This window comes from Haliotis cracherodii, unplaced genomic scaffold (assembly GCF_022045235.1).
Source record: "Haliotis cracherodii isolate W230 unplaced genomic scaffold, xgHalCrac1.p SCAF_6, whole genome shotgun sequence".
Classification (NCBI taxonomy): domain Eukaryota; kingdom Metazoa; phylum Mollusca; class Gastropoda; order Lepetellida; family Haliotidae; genus Haliotis; species Haliotis cracherodii.
The window spans coordinates 60,148,234-60,173,236 of NW_027266319.1; the positions used below are offsets into that span (position 1 = coordinate 60,148,234).

The 25,003-nt window shown below is 38.7% G+C and overlaps 1 protein-coding gene across 1 annotated transcript in view; it reads left to right on the forward strand.

Annotated features, from left to right (window-relative positions):
* Positions 1-2,418: 2,418 nt before the first annotated feature.
* Positions 2,419-25,003, forward strand: part of LOC139445219 (uncharacterized) — an 83,746-nt gene continuing 61,161 nt past the window's right edge. Inside the window, exons 1-8 of the mRNA XM_071226357.1 lie at positions 2,419-2,552; positions 11,166-11,759; positions 14,072-14,158; positions 18,666-18,775; positions 19,254-19,373; positions 21,093-21,169; positions 22,318-22,455; positions 24,355-24,434. Coding sequence (XP_071082458.1) covers positions 11,255-11,759; positions 14,072-14,158; positions 18,666-18,775; positions 19,254-19,373; positions 21,093-21,169; positions 22,318-22,455; positions 24,355-24,434 — 1,117 coding nt within the window. The 5' untranslated portion in view covers positions 2,419-2,552; positions 11,166-11,254. The remainder of the gene's footprint in view (positions 2,553-11,165; positions 11,760-14,071; positions 14,159-18,665; positions 18,776-19,253; positions 19,374-21,092; positions 21,170-22,317; positions 22,456-24,354; positions 24,435-25,003) is intronic.

A 25,003-nucleotide genomic window follows, 5' to 3' on the forward strand; every position in this document is an offset into this window, starting at 1 on the left:
CGATTCATGTCATCGATGCGTGGATCGATGCTCACGATATTAATCACTGAATTGTCTGGTCCAGACTCGATTATTTACAGACCGCCGTCATATAGCTGGAATATTGCTGAGTGCGGCGTTAAACAACCAACCAACCAACTGAATACTGTAAGGGAGATCTCGACCTCTGGAAACGAGCTAAATATGCCAAAAGTGCGAGAATGCGAGAACGCGAGATTTTGGCCAAAATATTGCGAGTGAGAATTCTTTTACGCCGCTTTTAGCAATATTCCAGCAATATCACGGCGGGGGGACACCAGAAATGGGCTTCACACATTGAACCCATGTCGGGAATCGAACCCGGTTCTTCGGCGTGACGAGCGAACGCTTTAACCACTAGGCTACCCGACCGCCCCTTATTACATATGCGCGACAGTGGCCTAAAAGAGATTGAGTCTGCACCAGACAAACCAGTGATTGACCCCACAGCGTCTGGGTACTGTGAAGACGCCATGCAAGCCTGACCACCCGAGTCAGTCGCCTCTTATAAGCATATGTACCTGTGGCATATTCGAGCACGGTCCAAAATCCCAACAGGGGATGAGTGAGTGAGTATGGTTTTACGCCGTTTTTAGCAATATTCCAGTAATATCACGGCAAGGAACACCAGAAATGTGTGAATTAATACATGTATACATCTAATATAAATATTAAAGAACATCTGTTGAATAGTGTTCATTTTAAACTAAATCTCAAATAAGATATTTTACTCCGATACCATTCTGCGTGAACATCTGACATATCGGCCATTCAGCTTCGAGGATTCTAAAATATCGATACAATGAGCGAAGCTTTCGAACTATATCTGACTTCTGTATCTTGAAATCTAACGTGTACAGTCAGTTCCGATTGTAAATAAAAATGACTGCGGCGTTATAGTGTTATGAATAGTTTATACACCCTGTCGTTTGGAAGCTACATCTGCATCCAAATGAGAATACCATATCGAAAGGATAGGTGTGTTCTGGGTTGGTTAACATTTCTTTTGTTAAAATCGAAATTTCCGTTTCAAGACTTTAAAGAAAAATCCGTATCGATTTAGAAAGATGATTTTTCCAAGAATATTCACAGCCTTAATTCGAATTAATTTCGATTGGTCCGTCAAATTTCGAAAAGGGTTCACCTGACGCGACTTTCTGTGCAGAGAAGACTCAGAGAAGATGTGTTTTAATGAGATTGATCATTCTGATGAGAGCATTTTACATTTACACTGGGCAGTTGCACTTCCCTTCTCGTCGTACGAGGCGACTAACCGGATCGGTGGTCAGGCTCGCTGACTTCGTTGATGCATGTCATTGTATCCCAATTGCGTGGATTGATGCTCATAATGTCAATCACTGGGATTGTCTGGTCCAGTCTCGATTGGGGGCACGGGTGGCCCAGTTGTCTAAGGCGCCGCGATTTGCTGTGCAGAGTTGCGTGCCTTGGGCACACCAGAGAGAGAGAGAGAGAGAGAGAGAGAGAGAGAGAGAGAGAGAGAGAGAGAGAGAGAGAGAGAGAGAGAGAGAGAGAGAGAGAGAGAGAGAGAGAGAGATTTGGACGATTGGATGGCCAAATATATAACGGTGTAGGATCTCTGGATTTACCAACAATGCAGCTTATTTTAGTCTGAAAACAAGTTTGTATCTGTTTTAAAGTATGAAATTAAAAAAAAAATGAAATAATAATAAATCATGTGTGCGTTTGGCTCTAACTCGATGTGACAAGAATGCCCGGAGAATGGAAACGGGACTGCAAAACGATAACGTGTTTCGCGCAAGCTCCTCACAGCGATAGTACGTTCCCGGAGCTCTCTATACTATCGCTGCCACCAGTCAAAACTCCCAACTGTGAATATGTGGCCACAACCATGTTTGGAGTTGAACTCGCAACCGAATGACAATGACTTGTTTACAAAGAAAGTGACGACTGTCGTGTCGCCGAATACACTTATCGCTGCTAAATTACTTTCTTCGTTTGTCAATTTGAATTTCTATTTCATTAAAACTATCATGTTATTGATATAGTAAGAATGTAAGGGAGAAGTTGGTTTATTTTCCGTTAGTCTGCAATCTCGAACCAATCTGATTATACAAACAACAAAGTAAATTCATCTGGAAAACATGGTCAGTTGTAAACCTTTTCAAAATGAAATATGATGGCATTCCCAGGGATATAAACAAAAGTATCAACGTTACTACTTGAGGTGTTAGAGGGCAAATTTCAAGATTCTTATAATGGCCGCGCCCACACTGGTGGCAGCGATGTTACCGAGAGTGTAACGAAGGTGTCACGCGCTGGAAAGGAGCTTGGTGTTTCGCGCTCAAAGGGCAGGTTACTCTACTCAAGCGAGCACTTGCCGCTAGATGGCGGGATAACGTTGCTACCTGTAAACAACATGGCAGACCAGTGGCACGCTTTTTCGTCAAAAAGGGAGTTTGACAGGCTCTGTCATGTGATGTAAAGTTACCTCGTGGAAATTGCGGGATATGAAACTGTATTGAGTAAAAACAGATATGGGATAAAGAGAAAAGGTAAGATCGGATGACCCGCATTGAATGTTATGCGGAATTTAGAATAATGCTGGTCAACTTCGGAATGTTGACATTGTAACAATATGTTGTCAAACGGAAAAAGGAAGACAGTCTTTTGACATGTCATGATATGAACGATGCCTATTTGGTAGCATTAAAATGACAGTTCGTTATAAAATTAAGAAATTTAACAAGACACTTTGTCACGCATATTATTCATGTCATATGGATAATAAATGGCGATGTAAAGAGAAACTTGATAAATGGTTTCTCGACATTTGACCAATGCCATTAGTAATTATAGATTTACTTTTCTTTGTCTAATTATTTTCAGTGAATGTCAGTCTCCAGATGTGATCATAAGTTTTCAAAGCATTTACTGGCAATGTCCTTGCATCTGCAAGGCATAAAACTAATTCTGTGGTTCAGATTAGGCCTCTATTTCCCTTCAGGAAAAGAGTAGATGGTCCTTTAAAATGTGTTTTTTTAAACCCTGAGAAACATCTGCAGCTGGTTATGTTGTTTTTGTTATATTTTCATTCAAGCTTTTTTAAGCTGTCAGTAACAGTGAACAACAGTGATAGAAAAAAATAAAATAAAGTATGCCACTCACAAAGATACATGGATATGTGTCAAGTGTGAACATAATTCTTATAAATAAACAATTTAGCAATAGTAAATTCCAATATCTGTGCTAATTGATATATGTAGTCATTGGAATCTCAGACAGACAGGTTTATTCAGTATTATGGCCATATGGCCTAAAGTACAATTGCTATAACTCGTAATATGAGGTCACGTGCATATACAGAAATTACATCTTCTTGAATCTGATAGAAAAAACATGCTTTATATAAGTTACCACTGAAAAGATAACATGTTTATTTTGTGAGTTGATAATATTGATCATTTATTTCGTTAACATTTCAAATTTATAGTCATTATTCAAGAAGGGGAGATATGTAGATCTTAACTTGGAATACTTGTTACACTTAAATAAGACATCTTCAACTTCACCTCTGTCACAATTGGTACAAACACTATCAACTTCATCAATACCTTTCGATTTATGAGATTTATAAGATTTTAAATTAACAAAACGATCTTATTAATGACTTGTCTGGTAAGACAGATAAATACATTTCCTGTTGAAGATGTGTCTTTAGTTTACTATAATTGCTAAGATAATGCGAAGATGAAACAGTTTTGGTCCAGTTTTGTGCAAATATATCTTTCACTTGCTGCTTAAATATTCCCATAAACATGATAAATACTTGAATGTTTCCAATATCCTGTGCAATCCAGACAAAAGAAACATCACATGTAAATAATAGATTTCTAACTTCAGATACCCAGTTTTGTTTACCTTTATCATCCAACTGCTTTAACAATTTATAACATTGAAGAGGATATCTACATTCTTCCATTCTTAGTAACTTTATCCAGTATTTAACTACTCTGTGCACAAACATATTGCAGCGCCCAGTTTCACCAAGAATTGCTTAATTTGAGGCATATTTACCAATACCAAAAAATCGTTTGAAGTATGAGGTATGTACTTTTTCGATGGCAGCATAATATTTTGTTCCCAATAATGCCGAACCATATAATATTGGTGCAATTTTCAATAAAAAATATTGCATGCTGTTGAAAATGATATATACAGATTTTGTTTAAACAATTTATACACAGGCATATATGCTTTTGAAGCTTGAATAGCAAGTTGTTTACATGCTACTGAGCAAATGAAAACATTACAATATCATCATGATATCAACAATATCTTCATGGATAAATATACCATAATCACATTGTTATTGAAATCTCATCAGTTAGTAACACCAGAACAACTGTCAAGAGAAAATTACAAAACTTTTCCATCTACCAAAATAATAAACATAGTGTATGTTATTTGATCATGTTGATTATGAAGAGAAAATTCATCCTGCCTTTAAGCTACTCCAAAACATATTCACCACTGCTACATTGTATAACCTATCAGGGATAGAAACTATTACATTTTTAGTCCAGTAGTCCTTATAATAATAACATGAAGCAAACCACTTAAAAATGTCAAATTTCTTGAAGTCCTTATGGTACCAAAACTGTTGGGTAGTTTGCTAAGGACTTAATGGGACTAGTGCCAATTTCAATTTCTGCCTATAGCAGTAATCATAGGGGCGGTCAGGTAGCCTAGTGGTTAAAGCGTTCGTTCGTCACACCGAAAACCTGGGTTCGATTCCTGACATGGGTACAGTGTGTAAAGCCCATTAATTAAATTCTGGTGTCCCCCGCCGTGATATTGCTGGAATATTGCTGGAATATTGCTAAAAGCAGCGTAAAATCAAACTCACTCACCGGTAATTAATTAGAAAGTCACTTCCAGTCTAAGGCGTTTTGCTGTGCAGAGTTGCGTCCCTTGGCACGCCAGAAACCTATGATTGTGGGTTCGAATCCCGGTACGTCCCGATTGTGTTTCTAGGTTTGTCAGCACCATACCCATGCTATTGGGTTTCACCAAAGTGGTAAACGTCTGAGAACTGCATCACTTCGGGCTTTCCTCTCACATTAAGCTGACACGCCGCGATATAACTGGACTACTGCGGCGTTGGACCCAACTCGCTCGCTCACTCCAGTCTTTTACTAATCAAAAAAGTAAAACAATGGCAATATTTGTTCTTGTTTATCAGGATGGAAAGTGTTCCATCACTTCCATACAATACTAAACATAAAGATTAGAGGACAACTCCATAGGAGGCTGTGTATGTAAAAGTACTGTTGTAATCAAAGCTCGAAGTACAAGCACATAATAAAGTCGAAGTACTTCCTAAAGCTGTTGACAGTCAATAATCTTTTCCTCCATAAAAATATCAATAATATATGTATTGATATAGTTTCTCTGTAAACCATTGATGTTTTAGCGTGTTATTCTTTGTGTTGCAGGGGTGGTCGGGTAGCCCAGTGGTTAAAGCGTTCGCTCGTCACGCTGAAGACCCGGGTTCGATTCCCGACATGGGTACAATGTGTGAAGCCCATTTCTGGTGTCCCCCGCCGTGATATTGCTGGAATATTGCTAAAAGCGGCGTAAAACCATACTCACTCACTCACTTTGTGTTGCCACTGGCTCATGGACAATTGCTGTGTTTGGATGGTTTGTCTTTAATGGCTCCATAATCCTAATTCTGTTTTTTCCTGTCTGTAATCTTTATTTACTCTGTGATCTTAAAAACAAAGTTAATACAATGTTTGTACACAGTGTCCTAGCATGCCATCAGGCTAATTCAGGTATTTAGGGGAATATCTCGGGGTATTATTTCCAGCCCATGTTTAGTCGCCAGTGGGGATCTTTATCTGTATTCAACAGTCTTTTCAAAACCAGTCACTTGTGAATATCGTGTTTCTTCTATTGATAAGCCATACATCAACGCCCATTGATTTGTGTGGTGACATTGAGAGGGGCACGTCACAGTGTTGTAAGTTTTAGAGAGGTCTCTGATGGACATTAATCAGTGTTGACATTTCTAGACATTCCAGGTTTGAGGTAGGGGTTATTACATACTGGCTATTGAAATAGTGATCATTTGTATGATATTTTGTTTTTTACCATCTGCTGATGTTTGATTTTTTAAGTTTGAATAAGAATAAGCTAATTATACTCCTGTTTAAATCGGGGGTATATAGCGTTACGTCTGTCCGTCCGTCCGAGCTTTTGTACGGCTCATATCTTTTTAACCATGCACCCTAGCTTCACCAAACTTGCTACACACATTTACCACAATGAGTACTTGTGTCTTTTGCTAGTTTGAAGATTCTTAACATTTTAATTTTTGCTGTTTCCATGGACACATTTAGAAACATCAAGAATGTATGTTGTGCTAAGCATTGATTATCCCACACTAGATTGAAATGTATTTGCAAAAACGTGTTCATTTCAAACATAATGCATCCTCATGGGGTTACAAAGGAAGGGGCAGTTCCTCTGACTTAAAGCAACAGGTATATTTCATTAATTAACAAACTATTTACTATTTGTTGTTGACCAGCGGGGATAACGGGGCTATGTGAGCTTTGCTCACTTCTTTCTTGTTATCATGGTTATATTTAAGTTGCAAAAAAAAAAACCCCGCAAAAAATAGTACACCAAGATTGCGTTCCAGTGTACATGTATTTCATTTCTATTATTATTATTATTATTATTATTATTATGATGATTACTGATTGAATGCAGGGATCACAGACATTAACAATACTGCCGTGAATAATGCACAAAGATTATTGTAACTTAAATTTGACATACAGTCAAGCACAGTTGTGTCGAACTTTGATTTGTCAAACTTACGGTTATCTCGAAGTATAAGTTTGGTCTCTGCATATTCCTTCGTTATTTATCATTTTCGGTTGTGTCGAAACTCGGATAATTAGAAGCATTAACAAAGCTCCCTCAGGGGTTGAAATTTTAAAAAAAATGTTACTTGACCAAGGGCAAGTATGACCAACATTCTCACTTGCCCTATTCTAAAATGTACTGCCCCAAATCAAGCTATTAAATTCAGTTAAATGTAACATCTACAAAACTGAGAATCTGAGATAGCAGAGATACACACAGTGTTCCTTCGCTATTGCGCCCCTCAATATAGCGCCAACTCGGTTATAGCGCGCAGTAATGTATGGCTCCCCAAATTTACTTACATACAAACTCAAGTTTTACACTGACACAATGTTTTTCCTCACATCTAAAAAAAAATTATCAGCTGATCACCGTGAGCGGGTAACGAAATACAAGTCAACAAATCCGAACTGAAGTACGCAATTTAATCCCAATATTATACTATCTGGTTATAAAAATGTGTTCATTGTATATCTGGACTGTTGCGTTATATTTTTTTTATTTTATTCAAAATTTTATTCACTGTTTGTTTACATTCATCTCGGCAAAATCATGTTTGAAATGATCGGTAGATCGCACAACTCACCTTTATTTACAGCAACCACAGCCAAAGTGACGCCTTGAAACAAACTTTAGTTGACAGGGAATCGATACATATATCATAAATGCTATACTCATTAAAAGTCATATTTGTTGTAGCCCTGAGTGATTCATCCATGGTAGATGAGAAATGTTGGAAAACTTACTTTTGTAATTTTGCAAATCCGCTACCCCTAGAAAGTAGAAATTTTGGTTTCATGGGGGTAATTTATTTTTGACAGTTTACTATATTTGTGGTCAACTGAAATGCTGAGCTGAAACACTAAAGGTCTTTGAGTGAACGAGTGAGTGGGGTTTAACACCGCTTTTAACAATATTCCCGTTATATCGCGGCGTGTCAGCTTAATGTGGGAGGAAAGCCCGAAGTGATGCAGGTCTTAGACATTTACCACTTCGATGAAACCCACGAGCACGGGTATGGTGCTGACAAACCTAAAAACATAATCAGGGCGAACCGGGATTCAAACTCACAATCATAGGTTTCTGGCGTGCCCACAGGACGCAACTATGCACTGCAAATCGCGGCGCCTTAAACGACTGGGCCACCCTTGCCCCCAAAGGTCTATGAAAGGCATTTAGAAGTGATACACATAAGAAAGAGAATATATGGATGTCAACTTCTTTATTATGAGGAACACAACGTTTCGGATTATATGAAGGAGTAAGCGTATACTCAGAAATGATGTGTTCCTCATAATAAAAAAGTTGACATCCATATATTCTCTTCCTTATGAAACACTTAAGTTCACTTTTGATACTTGTAAACAACAACAACACAGAAAATTTAAAAACTCTCATAGGTAGGGTAATATACTATAGGACCAGAACTAGTGGGCTAAAACCATTTTTCATATCCACCTTATGACCCAGTTAAATAAAAGAATTACCCTGACATACCCTATTTTCGAAAAGTTAATAGAGCATTGCTGATATTTTGATTGATAAGTGAATCAAAACCCAAATTCAGCTTCATACCAGTCGGTGATGTCTTCAGCAATAGAATTCAGTTACATTACGAAAGACAAAAAAAACTCTTCGATAAAAGAAGTGACCTCCATTACAGACTTTCTTGTTCCTGTGACAACTATGAGACAATCCTATGTCTCATTCCCCCGTCTCCCCCCCCCCCCATCGGGTTGCCCTCCCACCCTATATTAAAAGGACCCGTGAAGATCTCCGGGGTAGAATAGATCTTCAGCAACCCATACTTGCCTTAAAAGGCGACTATGCTTGTCGTAAAAGGCGACTCGACATTAAGGGGCTAAATCAAGGACTGGTCGGCTCAGGGTCAGTATACTGTGTCTGAGTGGGGTATTCATGTTAAACTGCGGCATGGTATCTCAGTGAGCTAGCACTATAAATCGGCATCAGTCCGGACTAGTACAAGCAGCCACACACACACACACACGTGCATGCCTGTCGCTATATAAGTGCAATAATCTTGGACGCGACGTTAAACCCAATTTCACTTCACTTAAAAGGCGACTAACGGGATCGGGTGGGCAGGCTTGCTGACTTGGTTGATGCATGTCATCGATCCCAATTGCGTGGATCGATGCTCATGATATTAATCACTGGATTGTCTGGTCCAGACTCGATTATTTACAGACCGCTGTCATATAGCTGGAATATTGCTGCGTGCGGCATAAAACATCAAACCAACCAAACCAACCAATTATATTAATTGACCAGTCACTTAATGAGGCTGATTCGGGGGTTTATGGATGGGGTGTAATGCGGGATGTATTCGGTACATGGATTCAACGATTCAACGTGAAAAAAAGAATAATGGTCTACATAAAAATAGCCTTTATATTTTGTATTTTTATATATTTTTTGCTTTTGAGATTTGTGTTAAATAGTAGTCGTTATTCGGGGGTTAGCAATTAGGTTCACAGTCAAAACTTTGGATTCAGGATATGGGGTTTGGCACCCTCCTTATTCAAAAGGTAGACTGAAAAAAACATGTTTGAAAAACTAAACTAACATGTGTTTTGTAGGTTCAGATACATGGGTATTTAGGCGTTCTATCCAGTTGATAGATACGTTAAGAACACTGCCACTGAATCGTAAACAGCCTTATCAGCCACACTGTGTGTTAGGTTGACCTGAATTAAGCAATGTACATGTTTGGCTGTGTGATGTAAGCCTTTAAATCCAGCATATTTTACATAAGCATGATCTCCAAGATGGAATGAACAAGGTTGTTTTTTTAAGGTTTCATTTGTGATGGTTGTCAGGAATCAATATCCAGAGATATGTGTAGTGTTTCACTAGTGTTTGAACACACTGAGTTTTGTAGGTTTAAGCTCTGGCACAGGGGGTTCTTTGTCACACAGTTAGACCGAAGAGTTCATGCGAGTTTTAATTTTTTTTGCTGTTTGTTTGATAGTAAACTTTGTAATGTAAATCGTTAACTTATTTTTTGCAATGAAAAAAATAACAAGAAAATGGGCTACTTTATCATGTTTATGGATAACAACTCGTGGTTTGTTGCATATAATATATCACTCCAGCTTGATAACTGTGTAAGAATCTACGTGGAAACATCACTAAATGCTTAAACCACAAGTTGTTATTCATAAAGTTGTATGTTTTCTAACTCACTCGCCATTTCTAAAATGCCAATCAAACAGATAGTAAGTAATATATCTGTAAGACGTCAATGTGGGTGTATTTTTTTATTTGTAGAATCAGAAAATTTTATTTTTCATTTATTATTTTTTTATTAGTAGTATCAGAATTTTTTTAAATTTTTTAATCATTTTTTTAATTTGTAGTATCAGAAATGTTGGAGTGGGCCCAGTGATGCTTTTGAAAAATAAAATTGGTTCCACCATGTCCACTAAATACTACAAAAAATATTGTTTATAAAAATATATTGCGGAAAAAAATGGTTCAGCTCTTTCTTTGAGGGAAAACAATTGTATTCTTGAAACAGGGACAGAAAATATATTCTTTTTCTAACAAACAAAACATGCTCTCTTTCCACCATTTTTCCCTCCACAATACATCATTTGCATTGTCTTTACAAGGGTTGGTTGGTTGGTTTGTTGTTTAACACCGCACTCAGCGCTCAGCAATATTCCAGCCATATGACGGCGGTCGGCAAGCATGGGTTAGACCTATTCTAACCCCGGAATCTTCACAGGTCTCTTTACTAGGGATGGGTATTGGAGGTTTCAAGTGTTTCACAATATTTTGCAATGCACAAGGCCGTATTGCGACACTTATCATGATATATTGTATAATTCTAAATTTTGAATTCTGAAACATCTGCAACATCAGTGTATGGATGGAAGTTCAGAAATTGAACAAAAAGGGATGCTGGTACAAGAAAATATGTACTCATTTAATAAATATGCAGCCATCTTGGGGCCCTGGATGCACGCTCCGTGGCAGTGAAGCTATTTGGCAAGTGTATTACATGAAACACATGATAAAAGTCGCTATTTCAACTCACCCGATATACTGAGCATCATGAAAAAATTATATTGTGATACAAATGAACATGATCAAGGAAAGAATGAACCTCAATTTACCGATATACCGGTATTACTGTGCACCCTAAATCTTTACACATAATTACAACTGTGAATATAATTTGTTTTTTTTTACTTTTATAGATGATTTCATTGGACAAAGTACCCAGTAATTTATAAGAAAAATGTGGAACAAACAGTAAAACAACAGTTAACAAAGTCAGATAAACAATATGTCTGTTTCTGTGGAGACCCCCCAGGACAAAGATCCTCCAACTACGCCTGGGTCAGTGCCTGAACGTGTCACCAACCGCCCTGACCAGTATGACCCCATGGCACTGGCCGGCATGTTGAAACTGACCTCCAGACTCGACGCCAGCAACAATTCAATCAATGAAGCTCAAGAAGTCAATGACCAAGAGGTCGATGACCAATCACTCCTTGCCTTTATCGATGAGCTGTCAATGGGGAAGTATGACGCTGATGAGGAAAGCGATTATGATATTGACACAGAAATGGACAGACATCGGGATGTCGATGAGGTCTTTGAAGAAATAAAGGAGTCAATTTCCAGGAATTTAGAAAGAAAAGATTCGTCTGTGTCGCACTTGAGTTTGTCATCCTCCAACAGTGAGAGTCAAGTTGTGAAAATATCGGACAACTTTACCTCCATTCCGTATGGAATACAGCCCAGAGCTACGTACGAACATGGCAAGAAGAGCTCCGATATTATGGGAGGTGAGTATTGCAACAATCCAGTACGATCCAAACACATTTATTCTTACTCCCGCTTTTCTTACAAGCTTTGAAAACAAGAAAATAAGCGGTCTGTCTTAAATACTCGAAAAATGATATACCAGGGATCTGTAATTCATCCAAAAGAAAAATAATGATCAAGGCTTTTTGTGGCCCGTGAGATTTGCATAATTTAAGGAATAAGCAAAATTGTCAGAAATGGACGTTACCAGGAATGTTTACATGAATGAGTACTAGACTTTGTTAATTTAAACACTTGCACACTTTAATTTAGACTTACAGCATCACTAAATATAGAGAACAGGGGTCAATTTAACTGCTGGCTCATAACAAAAGGCTTGCTGAAACATTAAGTAGATTGCCTGTCTGGCTTGTCAAAATTTCCCCCTTTCTCTGCTCGTGAATCTTGTAATTTCAATGAGAAAATATTTTGTGGGGATGAGATCGAGTGAATGGTTAACTTAAAGATCATCCTGGTAGAATGACACAACCGGCAGCCATTTTGTAATGTTCTGTACAACATCTTTATTTGATCATAGAATCGCTGCGAAATGAGGCAAATGGAAGCCAAGATTTAATCTTATAGAGCAGCAAATGATGTTTTAGGGGTGAGGAGTTCTAAAATTCTGGAGCTCCTGGGTAACTCAGTTGTTGCCTCCAACATTTAGTTTTGGGCCAGTTAGTTTGGAGAAGGGCCAGTAACTTTTGAAAGGAGCAGGCCCTGCTGGCTACATACAAGTTAAATCTACCCCTGTAGACATAAGGCTAAAATGTGCTTTAAAGGCTGATTGTAGAGAATTTCATGAAGACTTGACCCAAACTGACCTTCTCAGAATAAAAACGACTGAAAACATTTGATGAGCATATGGTGACTTAATCCTATTTAGATTTTCTAAAGTTTGAAATATGAGCCTGTAGCACTTCATATGTAGAGTAAACTAAGGTTATAACGAACTCAAAGGGTTATATACGTTGTTCGTTATAAGGAAAGGTACAGCATATATACAGCAAATGGACAGGATCAAGAAATAGATGGTTATATCCGTCATTATCCGGTTATTGTGTTTGTTATAAACATAGTTAACTGTATAGTTAACTGTACTTGATCATGTAAAAAAGAAAGCAGATGTCAACCATTTTCTTTTCTTTTGATAATTTCCATCCAGTTTGTAAATTTAAGACTGAACTTTTCCAGTGGGCCAAAGAGTCTTCATCGATCCTCATCCTGTGATGGTTCAAAGTTCTTAGTGACGGATATCTTCAAGTCAAAACAAAACAAATAGGAAACATGATGAATAGTGTGTTGAAGTGCTTGTAAATGATTTCAGTAACTGTTTGAAGGAATCGATCATGTAACGTAGTTGGAACACTATATTTGTACCAGGGGTCCGGAAACGGTCATATGCGCCGGACATGTCCGATTGGGAATCTCAAATGTCTGGTTTGAAATATTGATTACCGGCCATTTAAATTTTTCTGTCCGGACATTTTAAAAAACAAACAACACTACTTTCAGGGTCCAAATAATTGATGAGCGTTATCGTATCCCTTCAGGGAATTCAGGTGAATAAACAGGTATAACAAACTTGGTCAATAAAAGTATGAAATTTGATATAAAACATCACCAGACATGATGATTTACCATTTGTATTTCCTGCTCTCCAAGACACTGTTTTATATGCAGAGATTAAGATTACCGTGTGTATTTTCTCGTAAACTAAGCCAGAAATAGCACTCAGCTGTGCGCACGTTTCCTCCCAATCTTCCTGTGATTCAGTTTAAGCGTTCCCAATGATACAACTTCAAAGAATTTTGATGCAATGGTTGGAAGAAATTGTATCTGAAATTATTATTTTATCCGGAATAATATATTCCAATATCGTGTTATTTTAGTTGCAGTTTCCACCGTACATACCGTATTCGACGTAATAAGCGCCCTTCTCTAATAAGCGCCCACGGCTACATTTGCTAATATATTGGCTAGTGAACAATCTCAATTAGCACCCCTTCCAATTGATCAATGTACACAAGACTTATTTTTTTCGCGTATAATACGCACTCGTGCGTTATATGCACCCTTAATTATGGGCAATTAAATTCTGGAAAAATATATCTGTCATACATAAACATTTCAGGCTGTCAGCATAAACCACGAAATTTATCTTTCAGCTCTGTTTTTTTCACCAAAATAATATTCTAATAAGAGCCCCTATTTCTAATTTTGAGAGCGCCCTGGGCGCTTATTACGTTGAATACAGTACTTAAAATTATAACAAATTGTTACCCCCTGCCAGTGTCGTACAACGGGAGGATGAGGCAGTTCATCATCCTGGATGCTAAGGGGGTGATCGCCTGGAAGAGGGATGCTGTGGACGCCAGAGGTTTGTTTGTTAATTTGTGTTTGTTTTTTTATTTTTTGTTTACACCACAGTCAGCAATATTTAAGCTATGTCATGGGTAGGGCTGGCTAAAAATATCTTTGAACGGAATTATCATTGATGGGAAGAACTATCATTGATGTGAAATTGTTGTCATCGATAATAACTTACGTACACTATTGTGATGAAATGAAGTTTAGGTTTACTGAAACAGACTTGTTATTGTCAATATTGTCAATTGTTGAAGACAGAAAGCAACTGTTTTTTGTTCTATCTCAAATGTCCTCAAAATAATCCATGCATGAATGTGACACTGCTCACCAGTGGCGGGGCGGTCGGGTAACCTAGTGGTTAAAGCGTTCGCTTGTCACGTCGAAGACCCGGGTTGGATTCCCGACATGGGTACAATGTGTGAAGCCCATATCCGGTGTCCCCCGCCGTGATATAGCTGGATTAAAGGGGCGTAAAACCATACTCACTAACTCATCAGTGGCGTGAAATATGTTGATTTCTTTCAGGACTTCCTTGCATATTTGCTTAAAGTTACTTCTCTGATATTTATCGATAATTGATGGATATTTAGTTAGTGAACATCGATCTCTATAAACTATAACGATAGCCAGCCCTTGTCATGGCAGCCTGTAAATAACCGAGACAAACCGAATGAGCAAAGACCAACTTAGCGCTAAGATGATCATAACTCCCATACTTTAACATAGGCTAACAATAGTCATAGCGCTAAGATCGCTTTGTGCAAGTGGACCCTGATTCAATATGTTTCTCATGTTCCTATCTTGTTTTCTAGCTTACTCGAACCAAAAGCCATGTTTATGTCTGTCTGTCCTTCCATTTGTCAACTTTCAGATGAAGGTAGTGATGTGAAATGGGGTTTATCGTCGCATTTCAAGATTATTGCACTTATTCTATGATATGCGCTGATTGTACTAATGCTGGTTGTATCATGTTGTAGTGCTGTCCCATTGAGAGACCATGCCACAGTTTAACATGGATAGTAATAGACACCCAACTCACACACAGTGTACTGGCTCTGAGTCCTGGTATGGTATCTGTAATGCCAAGCTCTGCTGAAATTCCAAGAGTTTTTACTTAAGAAATAAACGATGAGTGGGAGTTGTTTATCATACAATAAAACACTGCAGGGAGAATATACCATGAGGGGCGCAGCCCGAGTGGTTTATTCTCCCTACAGTGTTTTATTGTACGATAAACAATGACCACGAGTAGTTTATTTCTTATATGAGATATCAACATTATGTACAGCCTCTTTAAGGATGTTGACAAAAGAAACAAGCTTTAAAAGTATTTGCCCAAAATTTAGTAATGATGACTCCCTGAATAGAACCCGACCTCGGAAAGGTCGGACAAGTCCATTTTATGCACTGATGGGTGAAGTTTGGTATTTCCCGCATATCCCACAATCCTAAAATTGATTATCTGAACATTTTCTCCTAATACCGATTGTCATATCTCTTCCACTTGGGGATGCAATCATTCAGGCACTGCATTTTTCTGCATAGCCCCGCTACATCTATGGGGAACAAATCACTAGACACTCCCCTCTCAAAAGTAACTTTGTTCAATATATGACTTCATCATGTTGCGAGCGCATATTCAAATCTCCAGAAATCATGCCACTACAGAACAAAGTTTTATCGTGAAATAAACCATGCTTCTTTCTTCATTGGTCTTTGCGATTTATCATGTAGGTATCTCATATAAATATATAAGTAATGTAACAGGCCATATACTGTAAAACGTGAAATTAATGTGTCTCCAAAAGAATGCCACCGCTGGCCCCTAGCCAAAAATGCGACTCAATATTAATGCGACACCCCCTCCTCTCAAGCATCAGTGGATTTATATCTAAACAAAATGTCCTCTGTCAGGTTTCCAGGAGAATCCTCACCTTAATCCAACCTTACATTAATCCAATCACACACCAAATAGCACCGCTTATTCGCGCTGAGTAGAGTACTTCAGCTGAAACAATACGTGCGCACTGGCTCGTGTCGGCCTTTGATGCAGTCGCAAAGAGCAAAGACAATGTGTTGGGTGGCGTCTGTCTGGACTTGCAGGTGTGATCAGTGATGACATGAGTGAGTAGAACGCTTGTCTTCACCCCAGCAGTGACAATTCACAGGATGTAATTAGTCTTTAAATGACATTGTATATATACTTGTTACAAGTGCTGCTCAATAAACATTGATGTGGAATACATAGTTGTTTGTTTTCAGCGTATGTCTAAGTTGGTATTTCTGCTATCCAAAATGTCTTATTGTCGATATAAACGCGATGTTTAATAATGCGAGCAAAGACCACTCGCATTTTTCGCATTTAAATCACGCTCGTGTTAATTTCAAGATTTACAGTATTCTATTGGTGTAAAGGTTCACTGATGACCACTTGATTCCGCCATACACCTATGTATTTATTCATGTCTGCTTGTGGGAATTCTGGGGCAAATATCTCACTAGACGTAGAACTGACTGATATTAGGGTCATGTGATAAATCGCGAAGAAAGAAGCATGGTTTATTTCATGATAAAACATTGTTCTGTCATGAAGTCATTTCTGGAGATTTGAATATGCGCTTGCAAGTTGATAACGTCATATATTGGACAACATGCTTTTGAGTGGGAAGTGTCTAGTGATTTGTTCCCCTTAGATGTATTGGGAGAAAAGGTACAGATAATTGATGTGAGGATTTTGAGAATATGTATAGGAAATACCATCAAACTTAACCCACCTTTTCATAAAATGGACATTTTTAAGCTTGGATTCTATTCAGGGAGTCCTCATTATGTTAATTTGGGTAAATAGTTAAAAGTCTGTACATTTTATCAACATCCTTAAAGAGGCTACATAGTGTTGACATCTCGTATAATATTGCATGCTTAACCTCATGGTGTTTTATTATGTAACTTAAGAGGGATTAAGATAAGTCCCACCTAAACCACATCAGGTAGATAAGTCCTTGATGGAATGTACATTGCATTGCTTGATAGGAGGTGTCAGTAGCGGAGACTGTAATCTACGCTTGTCAATATCATTGATTACAGCTACTGCTGCAGTTGACTCATACACTTTTGATTCCTATAACCTGATCATTAGAGTATCGGGTCATCGTGATACAAGGATTTGAAACAGTCTGGCTACATAAGAAAGTATTTTAACACCTCCATTTGTGATACCGCTTCCATGGCCTAGTGGTGTAGCGTCTGCCCGGCGAGCAGAAGGTCGGGGTTCGATCACAACGTCCCCGGCCGCGTCATACCTAAAGACGTTAAAAGGTGATACTTGTTGTTACCCTGCCTGGTTCTTGATATTAAGGGGCTGAAACGAGGACTGGTCAGTTCAGAGTCTGTATACTGTGTTTGAGTGGGGCATTCATGTCAAAGTGCGGCATGGTATCTCAGTGGGCTAGCGCTATAAAATCAGCACTAGTCTGGACTAGTTCAAGCAGCCACATTCACACATGTGGATGAACGTCGCTGTAAAAGTGCAACAATGTTGAACGAGATAATTTTAATTTCAATAATTTTGAAACTGTTTCACCACACCTTGATTTGTCAGATATTCCTTAAGCTTTGGGGTAGGGGTTAACAGGTGTACTTTTCATGATTTTCACAGTTCAAGTCAAGAAATAACATGTCTACACATCATACATTGACGCTGAATGTGAATAGCAGCATTTCCATGCACTTCATAAACGATGAAAAGTGGCACTGCCTAGCAAAAGTTCTAATGTTCAGTGAGAATCACTGAAAATATTTGGACCAATATCTTTGCCGGCCATGGATAATATTGGCCATTACTGTGAGGCTGCGTTTGGTTTGTTACTCTATTTTACCAAATACATTTTTTGTTACCCTGCATTAAGGGAACAAGGACTGGTTGACTCGGAGTCAGTACACTGTGTCTGAGTGGGGTATCTGTTTTAAACTGTGACATGGAATCTCAGTGGGCTAGCACAATAAAACCAGCACTCTGTTTGTGTGGCTGCTTGTACTAGTCCGGACCGATTTATAGTGCTAGCACACTGAGATACCATGCTGCAGTTTAACATGAATACCCCTCTCAGACACAGTATACTGACTCCGAGCCGACCAGTCCTTGTTTTAGCCCCTTAATGCCGAGCGCCAGACAGGGTAACAACAAGTACCATCTTTTAACGTCTGTTGGTATGACGCGGTTGGGGATCGAACCCTGGACCTTCCGCTCTCCTGGCGGACGCTCTACCACTAGACCACGGAGGCGGTAGTCCAGACTAGAACAACAGCTCTATGAGCGGAAAAACTCTTGCTAAGTTAAACCCCATTTTACCTCACCTGAAAACATTAAGTATGTTACATTTGGTTACCTTGAAAACATATTCATATTACGAATAAAATTAATACAAATGTACTGAAAATATTATGATTATGGTAATTAATTTAATAGTTAAGAATAGGGAAGTAATGACCATATCGAATGAAATTTTATATTTCAGTGACCCAAGCCCTGACGTATCCTAAATACGAGTATCGTCTCATAACACACCTGGTCTATGCAAGAAAACACAACTGCTACTTTGCACTAGCTAAAGATTTTAGTTTAAAGGTGAGACAAAGTTTCTATCATTGATGCAATATTATGCAATCACTGTCATTACTCTTCAGGGAAGACCAACATGATTTATTTTTTTTAGAAATTTGCTGTTTTTTTAAGACTTCAACGAGACAAAGAAATATTCACTATGTTTACATTTTCTGCCAGTTTGTTCAGTTCCAATTTGTAGCAAAATTGAAGCATTGAGAACTGGTTCAGAAATAGATGCTACTTGTCAATCACCCTTCATTGGACTTTTACTTGTCCTCAGCACAATTTAGTAGCCTCGGGCTAGTGGACAAGCATGAATTTCGAAGACAGGAGCTGACCCACAAATGTCTGAAAGTAGAAAACTATGCTTGTTTTTATTTTTTTTGCCGCCTGCCTGTTGTCATATTGTGTTGAAGAATCCATGAAACAGAAAATCAAGTTTGTCTGGCCTTAAAGCAAGAATATATTGTATATTTACTGTATAATGTTCTTCATCCAGGTGATGAACCGTGACTTTGTGGAGACGTGTTCCGTGAGCGCAGACCTGAGTTCCGTGCTGTTTATGTTGTTTAACCCTGTCCGAGATGAACTGATCACTGGCGGAGTCGGAGGAACAAAGGTACAGTCATGCCCCGCTTATACGTCTTCAGATATCCGGAAACCTCGGTTCCCGGACGATTTTCATTCAAAACGAAATAATTACTACATAAATTTACCCATATATACGGAAATTCAGTTTCCGCAACCGGATGGTCATTTTCATAAACAAAACACTGAAATGCACACAAAATTGTCTCACTTACCCGGACAATACACTTCTACTGGTGGTAATCCTTCTGCTGGTGGTAATCCTTTGATTCGTGAGAAGTCAATTAACCAAGTGACACTGAGTTACGTTTGAGACGAGCTTGTTTATCGTACATGTAATCCCCTTCGATAAATATGGCGTCTGTGGAGGTCAGAGGTCAAAAGTTTGTGCTTTTATAGAGACCTTGATTACATATTACGAGAACACAGGCGATCTGGACAATTTGGAATTATTGTTTAAAATTCAAACCTCAAAATGTGGTAAAGTTCAAACTTCCATGACAGATTTTTTGAAACGTGTATATCTTGAAAAAAGATTGAGTGGATGTATCTGTTTGCTCTGTCATCTGTCATGAGTTGCATAATTGAAGGGAAGTAACTCATCCAGTAAGAAGCTGGTTTCAGTTATACGGATATTCGTTTAAACGGACGATTTGTGAAATAACGCTAGTGTCCGTATAAACGATGCACGACTGTAACTGGAACTACATTATATCATGAATACACATTTAGAAAGTGGTCAAATGTAACAATTTCACCTATATCCTGACTTTTTGGATTTTGTAACTGTCTGTCTAATTGTTAAATGAAGGGGGAATCCCATGTAGTTGGTCGTGCTGTAATAGACGGTCACCTTGTGTCTGGTCGCTATTACCCCTGGGTCCGTGGATTTGACCTGGTCCCCAGCATTGAATTGGGTGGTCAAGCTTGATGATTGTAAGAGGTGACTAATGAGATCAGGTGGTCAGTCTTGCATTACATCTCGAGTGCATAGATCGTGCCCATGATGAGTGAGTATGGTTTTATGCTGTTTTTATCCCCCGTCGAACCAGAATGGCCGAAGGGGGATTATGTCGTGGCGCAGTCTGTCCGTCTGTCCGTCCGTCTGTCCATCCCACAGAGGGTACTAAGCTCGTGAAATCAACTCCTCCTACAGTTTCCAGAGAATATCCCTGACACTCTACACATAAGATGTCAACATGTTGATGATACGCATATCGCAGTCCTGTTTCATTTCAACTAATTTTGACAGAGTTACTGCCCCTGTTTTACGGAGCTTCATGAAATCTACTCCTCCAGTTTCCAGAGAATATCACAATATCTAACTATAACTATAACTATAGTTAGTCTCCTTGTATAAGGCTTTTGGTGGTGAGCTACATCCTTATGGCATTAGCATTCAGACTGGATTACTCCCAACAAAATGTTCTGCACAATTTGTGTCAAATGCAGTTCCATCTACTGTTGTTATTTCATAAAATACAAAGAAAATATAAACACGTTAAAAAAATTCATGCGGGGGATGTTGTGCTCTCAGGGCACTCTTGTTAGTTATATAACTATCATGGGGGAACACCAATTGGCTTCACACATTGTACTCATGTGAAGAGTTGAACCTGGGACTTCGGCGTAACAAGCAAACGCTTTAACCACTAGGCTACCCCACCGCCCCTACACATTTTACAGAAATTTATAAACAAATGATTTAATTTGTTGTGGCTACATTTGATGTTGTTTTGTTCTACTACAGGTGTGGCATTTCCATCAAGTGGCAGCCAAGGCGTTTAAAGAGCTGAAACCACTGGCTAACTTTAGACTGACCCTCAGGTACTCATATCTGTCCCATGAAGATCCGGGGTAGAATAGGTCTTCAGCAACCCATGCCATTAAAGGCGACTATGCTTGTCGTAAGAGGCGATTATTTACAGACCGACGTCATATACCTGGAATATTGCTGATTGCGTCATTCAACAACAGACAAAGAAACAAACAAACTAAATTGATCGGGTGGTCAGGCTCGGTGACTTGGCTGATTGTATGTCATTGTCACATTTGTGTCTCAACAATGTGAATCAATGTTCATGATGTCAATAACAGGATTGTCTGGTCCAGACTCAATTATTTACAGATCATCATATAGCCGGAATATTGCTGAATGCAGCGTTAAACAACAAACTTCACAGTCGAATCATTGTTTAATAATTGTTAAATCATTTCCAAAAAAGAATATCTGAATTAATTATATTTATTTCAAACAGGCATTTTATCATATGATTTTAGTTTCTCAAAGAAAGTTGAAAAGAGTTTGAAATAAACATACTTTGTTTTGTTTTTGCTATTGATGAATGTACTCCCAAGTATTTGCAAAACAACAGGAAATTATGCCCTTATGTAAAATACCAGAATCATCTTCCTGAGCCGAACTAGGCTGGAATTTCTGGGACCGATCATGTAGCCACCAGTGGCTATGACGATTTATGTTCTTTCTGTCTTCCTCCTATGGACCAATCAGATTCCACCTCTCATTTCACTTGCATTTGCTTTAAACAAAATGACGTTGCCCAGTCAAGACGGTCTGATCGATAATCAAGATCTTTATCTTTTAAAACGGGCCTTACTTCACAAAGTGCATCAAATTACCTGAGCACCTTGATTGAAAAGATTTGGAAAACATATGTGGATGCTAAGTTGTCGGTACTCATGCTTTGCAAATCCTGCAATTGTCTGAAATCTGCAGGGCAGTTTAAGCACCATTTCGTTACACGATTTTGATTGCAATAACCATAGACTCATTAGTCCAGTCAAAATATAACTCCATAATTCCAGGCTAATTTTGCAAGGGTTGAAACTGGACATCTATGGCCAGTTAACTCCCTTGCCTAGGGAAGATGTTACAGAATGTGACATATGATATGGGGATTGCATGACATTGAGATGTAAAGTATTCTTCTAAATAACATGTTGGCCTGTTGCAGGTATGAGCTGCCTAACCTGGGAGGAAGATGGGTGAAACGGGTCGACCTTGACTACAACCTTGACCACCTGTACTGCTGCTCGGACACAGATCTGCTCGCGTATGACATGCAGGGGAAGCTACTCTTCAAGTTCTCCCAGTAAGTATATATTTTAATGAGTGAGTGAGTGAGTTTGGTTTAACGCCGCTTTTAACAGTATTACAATTATATCACGGCGTGTCAGCTTAATGTGTGAGGAAAGCCCCAAGTGATGCAGGTCTCAGACGTTTACCACTTCGGTGAAACCCACGAGCACGGGTATGGTGCTGACAAACCTAGAAACATTATCGGGGCGAACCGGGATTTGAACCCACAATCATAGGTTTCTGGCGTGCACAAGGGACGCAACTCTGCCTTAGATGACTGGGCCACCCGTGCCCCCGTATATATTTTAGTCTGTTTTCAGTCGTACAAATGGGTATCTCTCATACCCTCACTTCTAGTTGCACGTTTCAAAAGGAAACCAGAAGCTTGAATGTAAACTTTAAACTTGTTTCTGTCCGGTTGCGCACGTACCTCCCTATGACATGTCACATGAAGTGAGGGTATGAGAGATACCCATTTGTACGACTGAAAACAGACAACTAAAACATCGTTTTTATTCTGAAAAACACATATTTGTCGTCGAAGGCGTAGGGGTAGCCTTGTGGAGAATGTGTTTGCTCATCCTGCTGAAGTCTGGGGTTTGATTCCCCCATGGGCACACCATGTGAAGCCTGTTCTTGGTGGTCCCCCTTGGCTGGTAGATTGCTGAGATGGTCATACGTCTTACTCAATCATTCTCTTGCTCTCTCAATCATAGAATATGAGAACATGTATAAACTGACATTCCATAGGCTTTATTTGTGTCTCACCGAGCCTGAAAGGCCATGTAAGCTTTTGTCTTCTCAAATCCACCGCCTCCGTGGTCTAATGGTAGAGAGTGGGGTTCGATCCCCAGCCGAGTCATACCTAAAGACGTTAAAAGATGGTACTTGTTGTTACCCTGTCTGGCGCTCAGCATTAAGGGGCTAAAGCAAGGACTGGTCGGCTCGGAGTCAGTATACTGTGTCTGAGTGGGGTATTCATGTTAAACTGCGGCATGGTATCTCAGTGAGCTAGCACTATAAATCGGCATCAGTCCGGACTAGTACAAGCAGCCACACACACACACATACACGTGCATGCACATCGCTATATAATTGCAATAATCTTGGACGCGACGTTAAACCCCATTTCACCTCACCTCACCTCTTCTCTAATCATACATCCTGCCATCATCTTCATCCTTGAGCTTTTTCACATAGGAAGCCATTTTTAAAAAGCAATTTTTGGCTATTATATATTTTCTCTGCAATTTTTGTTCAAATGTAATGAATTTTGGAACATATGTATTTAGAAGAGAGGTTCAAAATATTTATACCGAGTTATTGCAGTATTTAAAGTTTTGACCTTTATTTGACCTCTGCACTTTTTACTGATGTCAATCAAGTAATGTAAGGCATGTCTTTGGACAATGTAATGACAATAGAACCTTGTTTACTTAAAGTCCTGAGGATCAAATAAAACTGTGCCTTTTAGAAAGTGGTCAAATGTAACAAATGCTATATTTGGAACAACCCTTTCTTAGTAAAGTACAGATTCTAGGACATTTTGGGGTTGAGTCCATCCAGGATTTGCACCAACACTTGTCAGAAGTGTGTGCTGGCGATTAGGTGCCTCATTCTGGATGTGTGGGTTCGAATCCCGGATGGGACTCAACCCAAAAATGTACTAGAATCTGAACCGAAAGTGTTGTCCAAAATATAACATTTGCTACATTTGATATTTGAGAAGGTTTTCTTCTTTTATAGACGAGTATCAAATGTCTTGAGGGCGATGTTTCATTTATGATCTAACATATTGTCTCTCAATTATAACCATTGTATGTAAATTTAGTTTGCCGACGATTCTGTAGATTAGAAATCCTGGTAGTAGATGATGTTGTGTTGCATTGTTGAGTGTTTTCTGTGTTTACAGAGCTCATGCCATGACGATCACAGGCTGTCAGTACTCTGTAGCTTGTAAAGTGTTGGTGACTGCATCTGTGGATTCAGAGGGTAAATATCATCTTGACTTTCAGTCTTCCAACAGTATGCACACTAGGGCTGCAACAAATACACTGTGAGGCGAATACGATTCATATCACGAATATAGGGTAACGAATACGAATATCAATTCACAGTTACAATAACAAGTCAGCAGCTGATGTATTATTTGTTATATTCATTGAAACAATAACAACATAATTTATTTGACATGGTTTGTTAATTATTAATAAATTATATATTTATATACTGCACTTATCCAGGTACTAGTATCTGCTCAAATGCAACAATGACCAGTGACAACAATACTATCAATTTAAATATTATAAGACTGTCGTCATTGAAAGAAATCTATGCATATGATATGTTGTTATGGATATTTTTAAGTACAGGGTATGTAAATATACATGATAGCATATTCATAAATATTCCATTCTAGTGGCCATGAATAACAAATTCAATTCATGAATGGTTACGGTTCGATTCACCGAATATGCGAGTGAAACGTAACAGCCCTAATGCACACTGAAGCTTTTGGTTCATACCATTGTCACAAGGACGTCATGTAGAAGAATCGGACT